Source organism: Onychomys torridus, chromosome 23 (genome assembly GCF_903995425.1).
Source record: "Onychomys torridus chromosome 23, mOncTor1.1, whole genome shotgun sequence".
Classification (NCBI taxonomy): domain Eukaryota; kingdom Metazoa; phylum Chordata; class Mammalia; order Rodentia; family Cricetidae; genus Onychomys; species Onychomys torridus.
Window position 1 is genome coordinate 52651004 of NC_050465.1, and position 13890 is coordinate 52664893.

Consider the following 13890-nt stretch of genomic DNA (forward strand, 5'->3'; position numbering starts at 1 on the left):
AGGTTACAAACATTGATTTTCTCATCTGTGTGGAAGAGTGACAGAAAATTTCACATGGAATAATAACAAACAAGAAGGAAATGAGAGACCATCAGCAGGACATCTAAAGGAAGATTCAGCTCTGCAGCAAAACTTAATTATAAAGATTATATTTTACAGTTAAAAATTGGGGAAAAATTAGAACACAAACAAGACTATATGAAAATTTGTTCTTTTCAGCCCAATATCTAGGTGACAGTCACTTCACAAGTGATCCAGGATTACTTAACTACTTTTTTTGAAAGTGAAATTAAGGTCTAACCATTAAGATCCCTGACTAACCTGGCCTTCAACTGAATGAATACTTCGGAGACTGTGCCTTGTCTTTAAATACTGCAGCTCTCAAGGAGTCGTGCAACCAGACTTTGACAAACTCTGTGTAACCGGTTGAAAGTTACCCCACTGTCAACTGACTAGGAGTAGAACAATCTGTGCTTTGGCAAGCGTGATGTATCTGATAAGATACAGAGCTGAAGTGAACTAGAAGAGAGAATTGTTTTGATGACCTTGAGAAAACTATTCCAACAAAAAGTTGAAGACATCCTTGTTAAGTATGCACTTTTGAAGTAACAGCAACACCCCAACATGGTCATTCTAATCAATGAACACCCCATGATAACTTGATTTGCAAAGGCACATTTACAGAGAATGTGGCAGGGAATACAGTTGTCATTTATTACATATCACAGTTAAAGTAAACATATATCTACTCCGAGAGGCTGGGTTACATATATATTTACTGTTAGTATATGCATGTATATACCATTGCATGTATCACAACATTGTAATTCTTCTTTCTAGGACCAAATTGCTTCCCTATGAACAACTAAGATAACTCTAGGCATATAATGCATACCAAAATATCTGCAAATGGCCCTTTCCTCCTCAAATTGTTGCATGTTTTTTGAATATATAAACAGATCATCAACAAGGTTTGATATTTCCAAGATTATTTGCTGGAGTTTTTTTGCCCCATGAGCAAATATTCTCTCTCCCTCACTATCGCTTTTTCTCTCCCTCTCTCCCACCCCTCCCCATGTATATGTGCGTGTGCGTGTGCGTGTGCGTGTGCGTGTGTGTGTGTGTGTGTGTGTATGTGCTTGCATGCTTTAATTGAGATGCCAGAGGTTAACCTCAGGGATTTTTCTTCAGGTGTCCTACACCATGCTTTAAGAGGCAGAGTCTTTCACTGGCCTGGAGCAGCTAAGTGGGACAGGCTGACTGGCCAGCAAGACCAGGCATCTCTCCCCATGTCAGTGCTAGCATTACAAGTATGCCACCAAATTGGCTTGATGTGGGTTCTGTGGACCAAGTTCAAGTCTTCAGAATTGTTAAGACAAGCCCATTACTGATGAAATATTTCCTCAGCCTCTACAGTTGCTATTTATGAGCATACAGTATTTATTACAAATGGTGTCTCCTGGTGTTACAGTCAAACTGAATAGCATTTTCTAAATCATCATAATTATGAAATACTGTTCAGATTAGATTCAGAAACAGCACATGATCAGGGTAATTCTCTTTTTTCTCTGTATGACAGTAACAATCCTCTTAATCAGATATAAAATTTACCAAGTTATAGAGTTGGGAGAGCTGGAAAATTACACATCCAATAGACTACTGATTTGTAGTTAACAAATTTAAATTCTGATGTAGTAGACTATGAGCTCTTGAGACATTTCCTCTCATTTACACAAATTCAAGAAATATTTTTGAACAAAAAGCTTATGAAGCTACATGTTAAGATTTACAAAGAACAAGCTGCTTTGGATTTGGGGAGTCCCTTTCAGGTGATTCAAGAGATAAAATAAGCCAGTTGGAATATAAAACTTGTCAAGTACTTTATCTAGTTTCAAACCCTTGAGTACCCCTTAAGGCAATCTTTAAGGCTCAGGATTTTGGAGCTACTGAATTCAGTTAACTGTTACTGGCAATGATTTATAGTGACTATAATAAATTTTACTTTTCCAATTTATTTTTGTCCAAATCTACAATACATTCATTTTTTTTCTTTTTTAGCAGGACCCATCCTTGCATGTTTATTGCTGTCAGAATAGAAGGAAACAGACAGGCAAAAACTAAAATTGTAGTGGGAGAATAAGTATTATGCAAAAATTACTACAGATGATTCCAGTAATTAGGAAGAAGATGTTAAAAAATGAAACCTATTGAAATAAATAAGGGGAATATTCATGTAAATCTTTGAGAAGACCCCTAGCCAAGGTCATCTACTGGAACCAGGGTGAGTCACCAGTGTCCTAGACACATGGGGAAAATTTCAACATTTGTTAGTCCACAAAAAAGCCTTCAGAGAACACATTAGTCCTTTCCACTGGGTCAAGGGTCAAGGGTCAAGGGTCAAGGGAGAGGGCATTTCTCTGGGTCTGTTTTTATGCTCTAGATACAAAATTGATTTATAGTAATAGACCAACAGTCTGACTCATTTTCCAGGACTCTTCTTGAGTCTTCAGTATGTATCTTCTACACAATTTGATGTATATTTTAAAAATACAAAACAAAACCAAACAAAAAAAATGACAACAACAAAAAACCCCAAAGAAACCTCTTAGCAGCTTGCATTTTCCAAGAGAAATTGTGCTACTTGAAACAAAAATTAAGAGTGTCTATAAATGCGGGCATCCTTCTTATGAAGGTAGACCTTTAGAGTCCTTTACTTAATGTCATTCAATGTGATCTTCCTTTATGGGAATGAAGAATGCACTGGCCATTCAATAGCAGCATGTTATTATTGTCATTATGAATCCATTAGACATGTTCAGGCAAGCTAAGTAGAAGCCCTGTGACCAAATTCTCCTTCCGCTGCTTTTAGTGAAGCATTTGATAAAATACTGTCTGCCCCCTGATTTACTTTCTGCTTGTGGTAAAAATTTAAAGAGAATAGAAGAGTCTTTTCTTTGTCCTTGGATATCAATAGAGGTGTTAGTTGTTGGCGATGAATTTTGATTACTAAACTGCAGCGTTTTTTTTTTTTTTGTAATTTGTTATAAAAAAAACAGTAAAATACATATAAAAATATATTCATGTCCATATCATCATTATAAAATGTGTAATATTCTGCTAGAGGTAACAGCATTAAATGTAAAGGAGACTAATGTTTAATAGGTGTTTACAGTTTCCATTTTCTTTGTAAGTTTTAGCTTTTTTAAATCCACAATATATAAAAAATATATACACACATAAAAAGAAATACACATAGATATTGGTGTGCACAAGTATGCATGGAATGCTTTTGGAGGATCTTATTTCTGTTTGAAAGCTCTCCTGGACACTTTATCATGTTGCTACACTAGCTGGTGCCCAGACAATTTTTTTTTCTGAATGTTTTTTTTTCTTGCCATTGCAGCATTTTTCTGCCATCCTCAACAGGTCAGTCATGAAGATATTAAGGGTCCCCCTCTCCTTAACCACTAAACAATGGTGTAGGAGAAGGCACAAGGGATATAGTTCTCTCATTCTCCCAGCAACTGTCAAACCAATGCAGTTTAGGGGATTAGCATATGGGTTTAACTCTCCTAACCCTTAAGTAGGACAATTAGTACTAGACTGTGGAGCTTCTCCAACAGAGAGATGCCACAGGCATCACTGTGGTAGGTAGTAGTTGTCTTGTCTCATTCTCATATTCTTCTAATGACGAATCACTCAACTCTAGCATAAATTACTTCCACTCAAGTAATTATTTCATGGGCAGCTTGTGCTTCTGGAAAACCCAGACTAAGACATATATCAAACATACTACTTTTACTATTACTAGATGCCTTGGAATTTCCTCTCTGTCCTTTGGCTCAACTTGCATACAGTTTTGCTTACATGGACCTTCCCTTTAGGCTCAAGCTTTCACAAATACTTAAAACGCTCTGCAAACACCATGGATAATCTACAAATGAAGGTACAAAATGTTTACATGAAGGTTATCCTAATTTACTTAAATACTGCATTCACCATCAATGTTGATGTTAAAATGATTTTATTCAGTGTGATACTCTTCTTCCAAAAGAGTCACCAAGATAGTAGAACATATTTCTATCTTGCACTTTTCAAAACAGTCAGCAAGCTGTTAATTCTCTAGCATATACCCAAAGATAGGAAAGGCATATCAAAAAGAAATTCTTTTTTTGTCTTAAAAAGAAAAACATATATGTATATGTATGTCTGTTAGTTACCAAATCCATCACCCATCTAGGAAAATTACTCCTTTCATGGCTCAATCAGAGTCTCATCTGAAATTCAACAAGAAGCTAAGACTTCAAGCTTATGCCCTACTCCCGTTTCCATGGGAATAGGCTTCAGATCAAGGGGGAGGGGAGTGGATGAATGGGGTTAGGAGCTTTCAAATAATCATTCGAAATCATGATGAGGTTTTTAGAGCTTCTCTTTTACGTGATTATTTTGTAGCCTCTTAACCCCTTTTGCCAGACTGTTTCCATGGAAATATGACTGTCCAAGCCTCCAGCAGAGATTATTAGCATTCTTGTGAATTACAGCTTTGGTTGTAGCTCAAGGTGGCCAAGCTTGATCTTCTATCAGTTTTATACATGAACCTCCGCTTTTTATTTACTGTAATTTTTCTTTGTAATTTCTATTTAATTTGAAAATGTCCTCCCTGAGTTTATAGCTATGATCTGGGTCAAATTGAATGATTAGGACATCAGTGAAAAAGTCATCAATTTCTAAATAGTAATATATGAAGCAGACATTTGGCTCCAGGGAATGTAATAACCTTTAACTACCTGCAGAAAAAGATTTAGTTATTGTATAAGTAATACTTATTATACAAGTGTTGCTAGTGAGGCCAGAAGGGTGGCATTTTAATTATTTAGCAACTGATACACACAGAGACCATTCTCCAGAGCTGCATATTTGTATCATTCTCAGTCCTCCTATGTAATAATTAATAACAAATTATGCTAAAATAGCATCATAAAAGATGGTTAGCATTATTATCCAGGCTCTCAAGGTCATATACTGAGTTTCTTTAAACCTGCAAAGGAACTTTCCAAAGAGACTGGCTAAGAATATACAGCAATCTGTTTTGAAAAAAAATCAACATGCATATGCTTCTTACATCCTCTTTCATGTAAAGGTCACTTTAAAATCAAAATCATTCTTATTATTGAAGACATTATGCTAAAAGACAGAGAAAGAATGTGTATGGATCTATTCCAGAATCCCTAGTAAGATATCTTGTGTTCAATGTGAAAAAAAAATAACAGCAGGCTTCACATATAATTTTATTCCATCCTTCTCTCTAAAATTTGAACAGCACAATCTACAACTTTTGCTGGGGGAAATCTTGGAGTTCTGATTGACCTCATCAAGTACTTTCATTCATTCACTTTTTTTTTATTCTGTAGTTGGAGCTTTTACCATAGTCCTGTTTGATGAATCTGAATTGAAAAGAGTAAATATCACTTGAGAACTTAAGTTTTAGTTAGGTTCCTGTTGAAATATAGGGAACTGGAACACTAACTTGATTGTTTTTTAGCTCAATAAATTATAAATTCAAGAAGTAAAGCATCTTGATTTTTCCAAGCAAACTCAAACTCCTAAATGCCCTTCTTGTGGTTATTGCACTTGTGATCTTAGAGCCGAGTCTGCTCTTAAAACCAAGCATGTTCCCCATCTTGTTTATTGGATATGTTGTTGGAGTCTTGCAGATTCATTCACAAATTGTTTTGTCTTAATTACCTATGCTTGCTTTCCAACCAGAAAGGGCAGAGCTGAGGAGCTGCCACAGCGAGGACATGACAGGTACATCCTCACTGTTCTCCACTTTGTAAGAAAACATTTCTAGTCAACCTTGGCTGACTGAATTCAAAGTCTCTAAGCATCATCTTTCCACTTTGCAATCTGGGCTAACCTTGGGTTAACTTGGTCTGTTGGGTCATCCAAGCGAGACAAAATATTATTTGTGAGTTACTTAGAACACTGCTAGGAACCTATTGCAGACTTTGTCAGAGAATCTAGAATAGTTTTAGTACTTTATAAGCACAAAATAAGCCAGTGCTTGTAAAGAATGACTTACTATTTTCACCAGCCAGGTGTTTTGATACTGTTGCAACTGCGGTTAATAAATTAATTTATCTCTGATTATTATCCAAATTATAAAAAAAATGAAAATCACATGCTTGATTCACACCAGAAAATTCAACATGGGAATTACAAATATCTTTGTATTCCCAAAGCAATCGGAGAGTACAGTTGTAGCAGACAGCTACAAATTAAGGATGATTTGAAAGGTATAATGTGAAGGGATCTAAGTATGAGAGTATTATATTTTCAGAGAAGAAGCTTTGAAAGGTGGTTGGTCTTTTTACCATTTTATTTTGAAACCTCTCTTTAATAGTAAACAAAAATACAAGTGTGTGTCTGTGTACTTACATCCATGAACTCCACATTGGCTTTGGGGCCAGTTGTCTCATTGAGGATTTTAATAGCCACAGGAATTTTCACAGTTTCACCTTCAGGCACCCAAATACCCTTTAAGGAAAAAATATCAGATTAATTCTATATTGAGATTACATAATATTTTATAGCAGAATGCAATTTGATTCGACCACACAACTTTTAATTAATTGTATATTATTTCATTTTAGAGATTACCATATAATTACAACACTTTCCCTTCTCTTCTCTCCCATACATCCCTCCCCACTCTACTTCAAGTTTATTGGCTACATTTTCATAACTTGTTATTGCATGCATATATATATTTTCTTAAATATAACCTGTCCAATACAGATAATATTACTTGTATGTACTTTTTTCAGACCAGACCATTTGGCACTGGACAACCAGTTGGTAAGCTCTGAGTTCTAATTTCATTTAAATAATAAACTTTTCTTCAGCATCTGTTATGTGTTGTATGTGTTTGTGGTCTAATTTCATAACAGATGAATTATATATGATTTCTATTTTCATAGTGTTCAATGTCCGTTTAAGATTAATTTGTTTGCTTCTTCTTCTCCTTCTCCTCCTCCACCTCATCCTCGTCCTCGTCCTCCTCCTCCTTCTTTTTTTTTTTTTTTTTTTTTCGAGACAGGGTTTCTCTGTGTAGCTTTGTGCCTTTCCTGGATCTCACTCTGTAGACCAGGCTGGCCTCAAACTCACAAAGATACGCCTGGCTCTGCCTCCTGAGTGCTGGGATTAAAGGCATGTGCCACCACCGCCTGGCTATTGTTTGCTTCTTGTAAAAAGCTTTGCACATTGAAGGGAGCATTAACAGAGGATAGAGTATTTATATATTATTTGGATGACATTACCAAATTCGTTTCAAGACAAATTATGTATTCTTTCACTCTCAAGAGTAGCTATATTTAGCAACAAATATGGAAAACTTCATGTCTAAAAAATAACTTATAAAATATGATTAGGTAAAAATGATATTTCTTTGAAACTTCAATATTATGTGATTATTCTTTAAAAGAAAAAGAACATGTTTCTCAAGTTCAGATGGAATAGGAATTAAATTTCAAAGGTTATTATTTTGAAAATAAGACTCAAAGACATGTTCTAGGGTATACGGGATACACAGTAATTTATCTATGTTATTAACTCCTTTATATTAATTATTTTATGTCTCTGGGTACATATAAAATACTTATATTGACTATAGACAATTCTTTCTTCTTATCAACATAATTGCAGAATCTATGGATTAGGACAACATTAAATGTTGACTTTCTGACCTAGGCATAAGCAACTCAATAGCACATATAGTAGCTGAAACAACAACAACAAAAAAAAATGTAGACTTTCAAGGTACAAGATTAAATAAGACTGTTTCTGAGTAAAGTTAAATATCTAAATGAGGACAAAAATTTTGATAGGACAGATAAGAATGCTTGGATTAAGGATGATATTTTTTAAAGCATATAGTCAAAAAAGAATTCTGACACTCATATGAGCCCATCACAGGGAAGAATCTCAAGACTACTTATGACAATTTGAACTTTAAGATGAAATAGGGGAAGCTATAGGCTGTATCTCTACCTTCTTTCTCAATATCAGCAGGAGAGAGCAATAGGAAGAAAATTTTCACTTTGGACACATAGCTTAAGTAAATGTGTTTGTATTATCCTAAGTTGGAGTAATACAGGAGACACAAACCTAAGAGCTATTGAATAACAGTGAAGAAAAGTGCTTTAAACCTTGGGATGAGATTTATGATTATGTTTGACTTAAGCAGGGTCAACAGGGAAATGTATGTTTCGAATGAAAAATAATAACATAAATTATCTGTGGTATAATTTTGTAAAAGGGTATTGAAGCAGAAGTAGAAGAGGGAGAAACCCAAGAACCCAAAACCCCAGGCTATATTTTATCAGAGATAGTATCTAGGGCAGAGAACGTGCTTATCATTATTCAATAAAATAACCACATAGGGAGTTACTTTATAAAGCAACAGCATCAATATTAAAATATTCCTAAAGTGTAGTTTTAAAATAAGAATATAAATTCAGTGTGAATTAATTTGTACCACTTTTGAAAAAAGTTTAGCCATTACTTTATAGACAAAATACAAGGACTTTGACTATACTTGTGCCCATATTGATCCTAATATTTTTTGCTGAAACATAGCATAGTTTTAGTTAGGAGGAAAAAATGACCAAATAAGTACCCAGGTCATTGAAATTTGTGTACCTACCAATAGTTTTTTATAGCTTAAGACAATATGTCTTATAATGCATGATACATTTATTAAAACATAGGGCTGAAACACATATTTCAAGCATACAATTCAAATATACTTATGAAACGGAGGTGGGGGGAGCAAGTGGAGGAATGAGGGGGGTCTTTTGTGCTTGGTATGTGGAATGAATAAAAACCTTCTTAATTAAAAATAAATTTTCTATAAACACACATTTGTCTACATACTTTCAATTGTTAATAAGATGTGTAGAAATGGTTATCATGAAACATAAGGGAAGGAAGTTCTAAGAGCTTTCTGTTGACTTTTCTATAGTTTAACTAGGAAACCCTCATACACATCTCTAGAAATGAAATGTCAAGCAATTATCAGATGGCTCATAGATCTAGAGGAAGGCAGGGAATCTTTATATAGATGATTGGAAAGTTATATATATGGTAATGAAGTGATACCAAGAGATAGTCAGTAGGACAGTAATGATTCAATTACTTCCTTCCAACATCTTTATTTAAGATAGAATTTAGGATCATGTATGTATTAGCCCAAATGATTTTGTGTATTTTCATTAAAATATATACAAATTAAAATTATTAATATTGGAGCAAATTTAGATTCAAAATTTAATTATAAAATTATATAATCTGTGCTTTTTTTCCTAGCATAATTTCAGTATATATAAAAGGTAACTTCTGTTCTTTGAATGTACAAAGAATTTGAAGATCATAAAGACAAAGTAAGTCTAAAGTAGAATCTGTGCAAATTGGACACTTAGTTAATGATTTAACTGGACAAAATATGCACACTAAAATGATAGGGGAACTCCCACAGTTGGATCTTAGAAGGTTTTATAATGATGAGAATATTTTCAAACACCCAGGAAAAAAAATTAGGTCTGCATTACAGTCATTTATATTGTTCTAATAAATAAATCATTATTTTATGTTTTTGAAACATTGTTTCACTGATTTGTCACTGTTTCACTAAATGTCTCAAACTTTTCAACTCAAATAATGCCCCTGGCTGAGACTCCTAAGTTTGGAATTATAGGTATATACCACCACATGAACTTAAATCATCAAACTGCAGAAAACACTGAGATTCTGAAATGTAAAATTCTTAAAATCCTATCTACCTTAATCACGTGTTCATAAAAATAAGGAATTAATATATCACTTAGAAATATACTGTAAGCTGCAAATGTAAATTTTGTGAATTGACCAATGGCTGTTACAAATTAGCTTCACTATTAACCCAGGAGAGTTTATTTCGTTATTTACCATTAAAATAATTTTCACCACAGTTAACGTTGGCCTGGCCTCTGGAATAGACATGTAATTTAGCTAAGTAAATAAATATATAGACACCACCAGTTGTATTTTCCCTTTCCAAAATACCCCTCTTTGAAAATTAATGGTATTATCCTTTGTCTTCTCTGATCTCAATTTCCCATACAGTTTTTTTTAAAATAAAATGACAAAGTCATTAAAACTACTAACATAAATACTTAATCATATATATAATCAGTTAGGCAAAAATTGTTATTATATTCTTATCTTACAAATATATTAGCACCCTTTTATGGGTTTTAAGTGATCAATTGGTAGGGCACTGACAGAGTTTAGGATAAAAGAGCAGAAAGAACAGCAAAGGATTGTGGGAGGTTTCCCAGAAAGTTCTGGAAGATCAGGAACCAATGACGAGGGTGAAAGGAAGCAGGTTGTGGCTGAGTATTTGGGAAACAAGTGGAAATCTGCCAAAGAGAAGACAATATTGAAAGGGTCTCAAAGGGCACTGAGTGAACTCCACCTGAGTAAGTACCTGCAGTTCTTCTCTTTCTCTAAACACGGCACTTATCCAAGCATTCATCTGTACAGCAACTTCTCAATATTCCATGGTTCTTCTCTTGGAATGTCAAAGGGACATTTGGTTGGCTAAAGTAATGACCTTGGCTATTATTTTTTAAAAGCTTGAAATAAAACTTAAATAACTGATGGCATGTACTGTGTTTTTACTTACTTTGTAAACGGTTCCAAAAGCTCCCGAGCCAAGGACCTTCACCCTCTTTAGTTCTGTTTCCTTCAAAATGCGTAGTTGAGCTTGATTGGGTGCCGTGCCACTGGGGGTTAAGGGCTCTACCAGCTGCAAAGCAAAGACGGAGGATTATGTAGCTTTCATCCATATTTCTGCTTCTTGCTCTCTGTTCTTTTCTAACACGTTTAGGAAAATATACTAAGATACTTTTCTTGGACAAACTCTCCTTCTGTAATATCAGCCACAGTGCTATCCTTTCTCTGCGCCTGTTCTTTGTCTGGGTGAATTCGAGCTTCTGCACATATTCTACTAGAGGTACGCTGGTTAGAAGAGGTGATGTTAATTATTACAAAGACAAAATTAAAAGAAGACAAACTACAAGAAAACCAGAAATAGTCCCATGTGCACTTACAATTATTGAAAAGCCACTAGGATCATATCAGAGGGGAATAATGGCTAGCATGATGCTGATTCTTAGTGCAGTCAGTCATCATAGACCTGAGATTCTTGTCAAATCTCAACCATTGTCTGAAGAGGCCTCAAACTCTGCATAGTTTCTGCACCACCAGGTGGTGTCTGTTTATGATGGTGAGTGAGGAACTCATTTTTTTTAGTAGCAAGATGAGTATACAGTTTGGTTCTAGGCTGTAAGTAAGTTTTGGAACACAAATAATGAAATAAAAAATGAGGATGGAGGCAAAAGACCTATCTATTAGGGTTAGTCTTGAGGTCATGACAGAAGAGTGAATCTAAAAGGCTGCTTGAAATAGGGAAGAGTTTGGGGTCAGCACCAGAAGGAGAGAAGGATAAAGATATAAAACACATCAGACATAAGTTGAATATAAGCGGTAAGATTGGAGTAGGAAGCAGCAGGTCAAGAAGAGGGCTGAGTGTGGCCAAATGCAAAATTAGGCTGAAATTTATAGATGTTGTAGTTGGGATGCCATTCAGCTGAAGGGTTTGAGCGAACGAAGGAAAGATGTGTGAACAAGTGTCATCACTGGGATAGGTGAGGCAGTGTCTACACTTCTCACCCCTTAACCACAGTTGCCCATTTTGAAATCTCAGCTACCTTTGTCCAACTATATTTGGAAAACTATAAATAGAATTTTTCAGAAAAAAATCATAAAAGTATTTTATTAAATATTTAATTTAATATTAAGTACTTATTTGATCAGTAATAACTAATTTAATATATTCAATATATTAATCAAACGCTATTAAAGCTATGTATGTATAGAAATGAACATCGTACATATAAACTTTAGTATTTTCCACAGTCTCAGACATCCTTTGGTTTTACATTGTATCACTAGGATCAAGGGATCTGATGTACAGACTCCAGAGGCTTTGGGACACCCAAAGCCTACATCCTTGATAGCATTTTCTGTTATAATTCAGGCTCAAATAAGATAAATAAAAAGTTTTTCAAAATACAGTTTTTCAGTTTAAAAGAAACTAAACTTTAAACAACAAACAAACAGCCAGTTTTATTCTCTGCATGAGGAAATCATTGAAGGCTACTACTACTCAAATTGTCTAGGCCCACCATGGTATTTCAAATCATCTGTTTACAAGGTTAACTGTTCTGTGGCCCTCCTGTGTGGCCATTATTATCATAGTTCTGTGACTATCATGGCCTACTAAACCAGTGGAGCAGGCCTGAGTTCAATGGGTACAGACATAGTAAGGATTTTAGGAGAATTTAATATAAAAATCCTTTAAAAACACATTCAGAATTGGTGAGGAGGTTTCAGCACTTTGGGCAAGTGATACCTAAGTTTGCATATGGAATATATGTTGGTATATACCTTGGTGTATGCTGTGCAACAGTTTTCTGATTGGAAACTTCTGAAGGAAAAAGAATTAAAATATATCCTATTTCCAATGAATCTCATTTATTAAAGAATGAGCATCTCCATTCCAGATAGTCTTAAGAGGGAAAGAACAGCCAGACTGCCGTTTTGAGAACAAGAAAGAAAATATACTCAGAGTGACACACTGAATTCTGAGTTATTCAGGCAGATTCAGATGGGAGTATTAGGAGAGCAAGAAAGGATGGACCTTAAAGCTCTGCTTCTGCAAAATCTTTTGTGATAATTCTCTCTTTGTCTCCTATACAATGCAGACTTATCAGCTGCAGGCTAAAGAACCCAGTGTGACAACATAATCAAATGTTGATAATTTGTGGATAAATCCTATAACCTCAATATGAAATATACAATAATAATTGCTTCCCATCAACTGTGTCAAAAGTTCTGTGTTATTTTATCTCTAAGCCTCAGCCTTTCACTGCAGGTATAATTAATAATTGGCTATCAATTTAATGATCATAATTAAAATGCATGTAGCTTGTACTCTTGATCAGGGATTTTTGATTTATTTCTAACATATTACTACTTCTACCACTGAGATGTCCTCTCCTCAGGCACATGCTGGCTATGTTGCTACTGAATTATTTTTTACCCAGAGATGCTCATTGGGTCTCCACACCAAAATATATCTATTCCTAAATTTCAACAGAATAATTTCTTCACCCCAATAAAATCCATTCTCTTCAAGCTGTGACCCTAATGTCTTAACTACTTTTATAATGTATTCTATCCTCACTGACTTTGCACAAAAATGTAATGTACTAGAGGCATGGTGTGGAGACTGCAGTGTCTGCCAGGTGGAGCTCCAGGTGTCCAACTGTCGAGAAAGAGGAGGGTCTGCAAGAGCGTGAATTGTTGAATCCAAGATTGCAAAAAGCACAGGGACAAATAGCCAAACAAATGGAAGCACATGAATTATGAACCAAAGGCTGTGGAGCTCCTAGCTAGATCAGGCCCTCTGGATAAGTGAGACCATTGAATAGCTTGATCTGTTGGGGAGGCACCCAGTCTGTGGGACCAGGATCTGTCCTTAGTGCATGAGCTGGCTGTTTGAAACCTTGGGCTAACACAGGGACACTTTGCTCAGTCTGGAAGGAGGTGACAGGACCTACCTGTACTGAATCCACCATGTTTAAATGAATCCCCAGAGGTGCCTTGGTCCTGGAGGACATGGGAATGGAGAGGAGGGGCTGGGGGGGAAGGTTGAGGTGGCTGGGGGAGGGGGGTACAGGGGGAACCATGGCTGATGTGTAAAATTTAAAACATATAATAATAAAG

The 13890-nt window shown here is 35.3% G+C and overlaps 1 protein-coding gene across 1 annotated transcript in view; it reads right to left on the bottom strand.

Annotated features, from left to right (window-relative positions):
- Erbb4 (erb-b2 receptor tyrosine kinase 4) overlaps window positions 1-13890 on the bottom strand; it is a 1064935-nt gene that overhangs the window by 211566 nt on the left and 839479 nt on the right. The window contains exons 18-19 of the mRNA XM_036172732.1: window positions 10724-10846; window positions 6439-6537 (exon numbers count right to left, since the gene is read on the bottom strand). Coding sequence (XP_036028625.1) covers window positions 6439-6537; window positions 10724-10846 — 222 coding nt within the window. The remainder of the gene's footprint in view (window positions 1-6438; window positions 6538-10723; window positions 10847-13890) is intronic.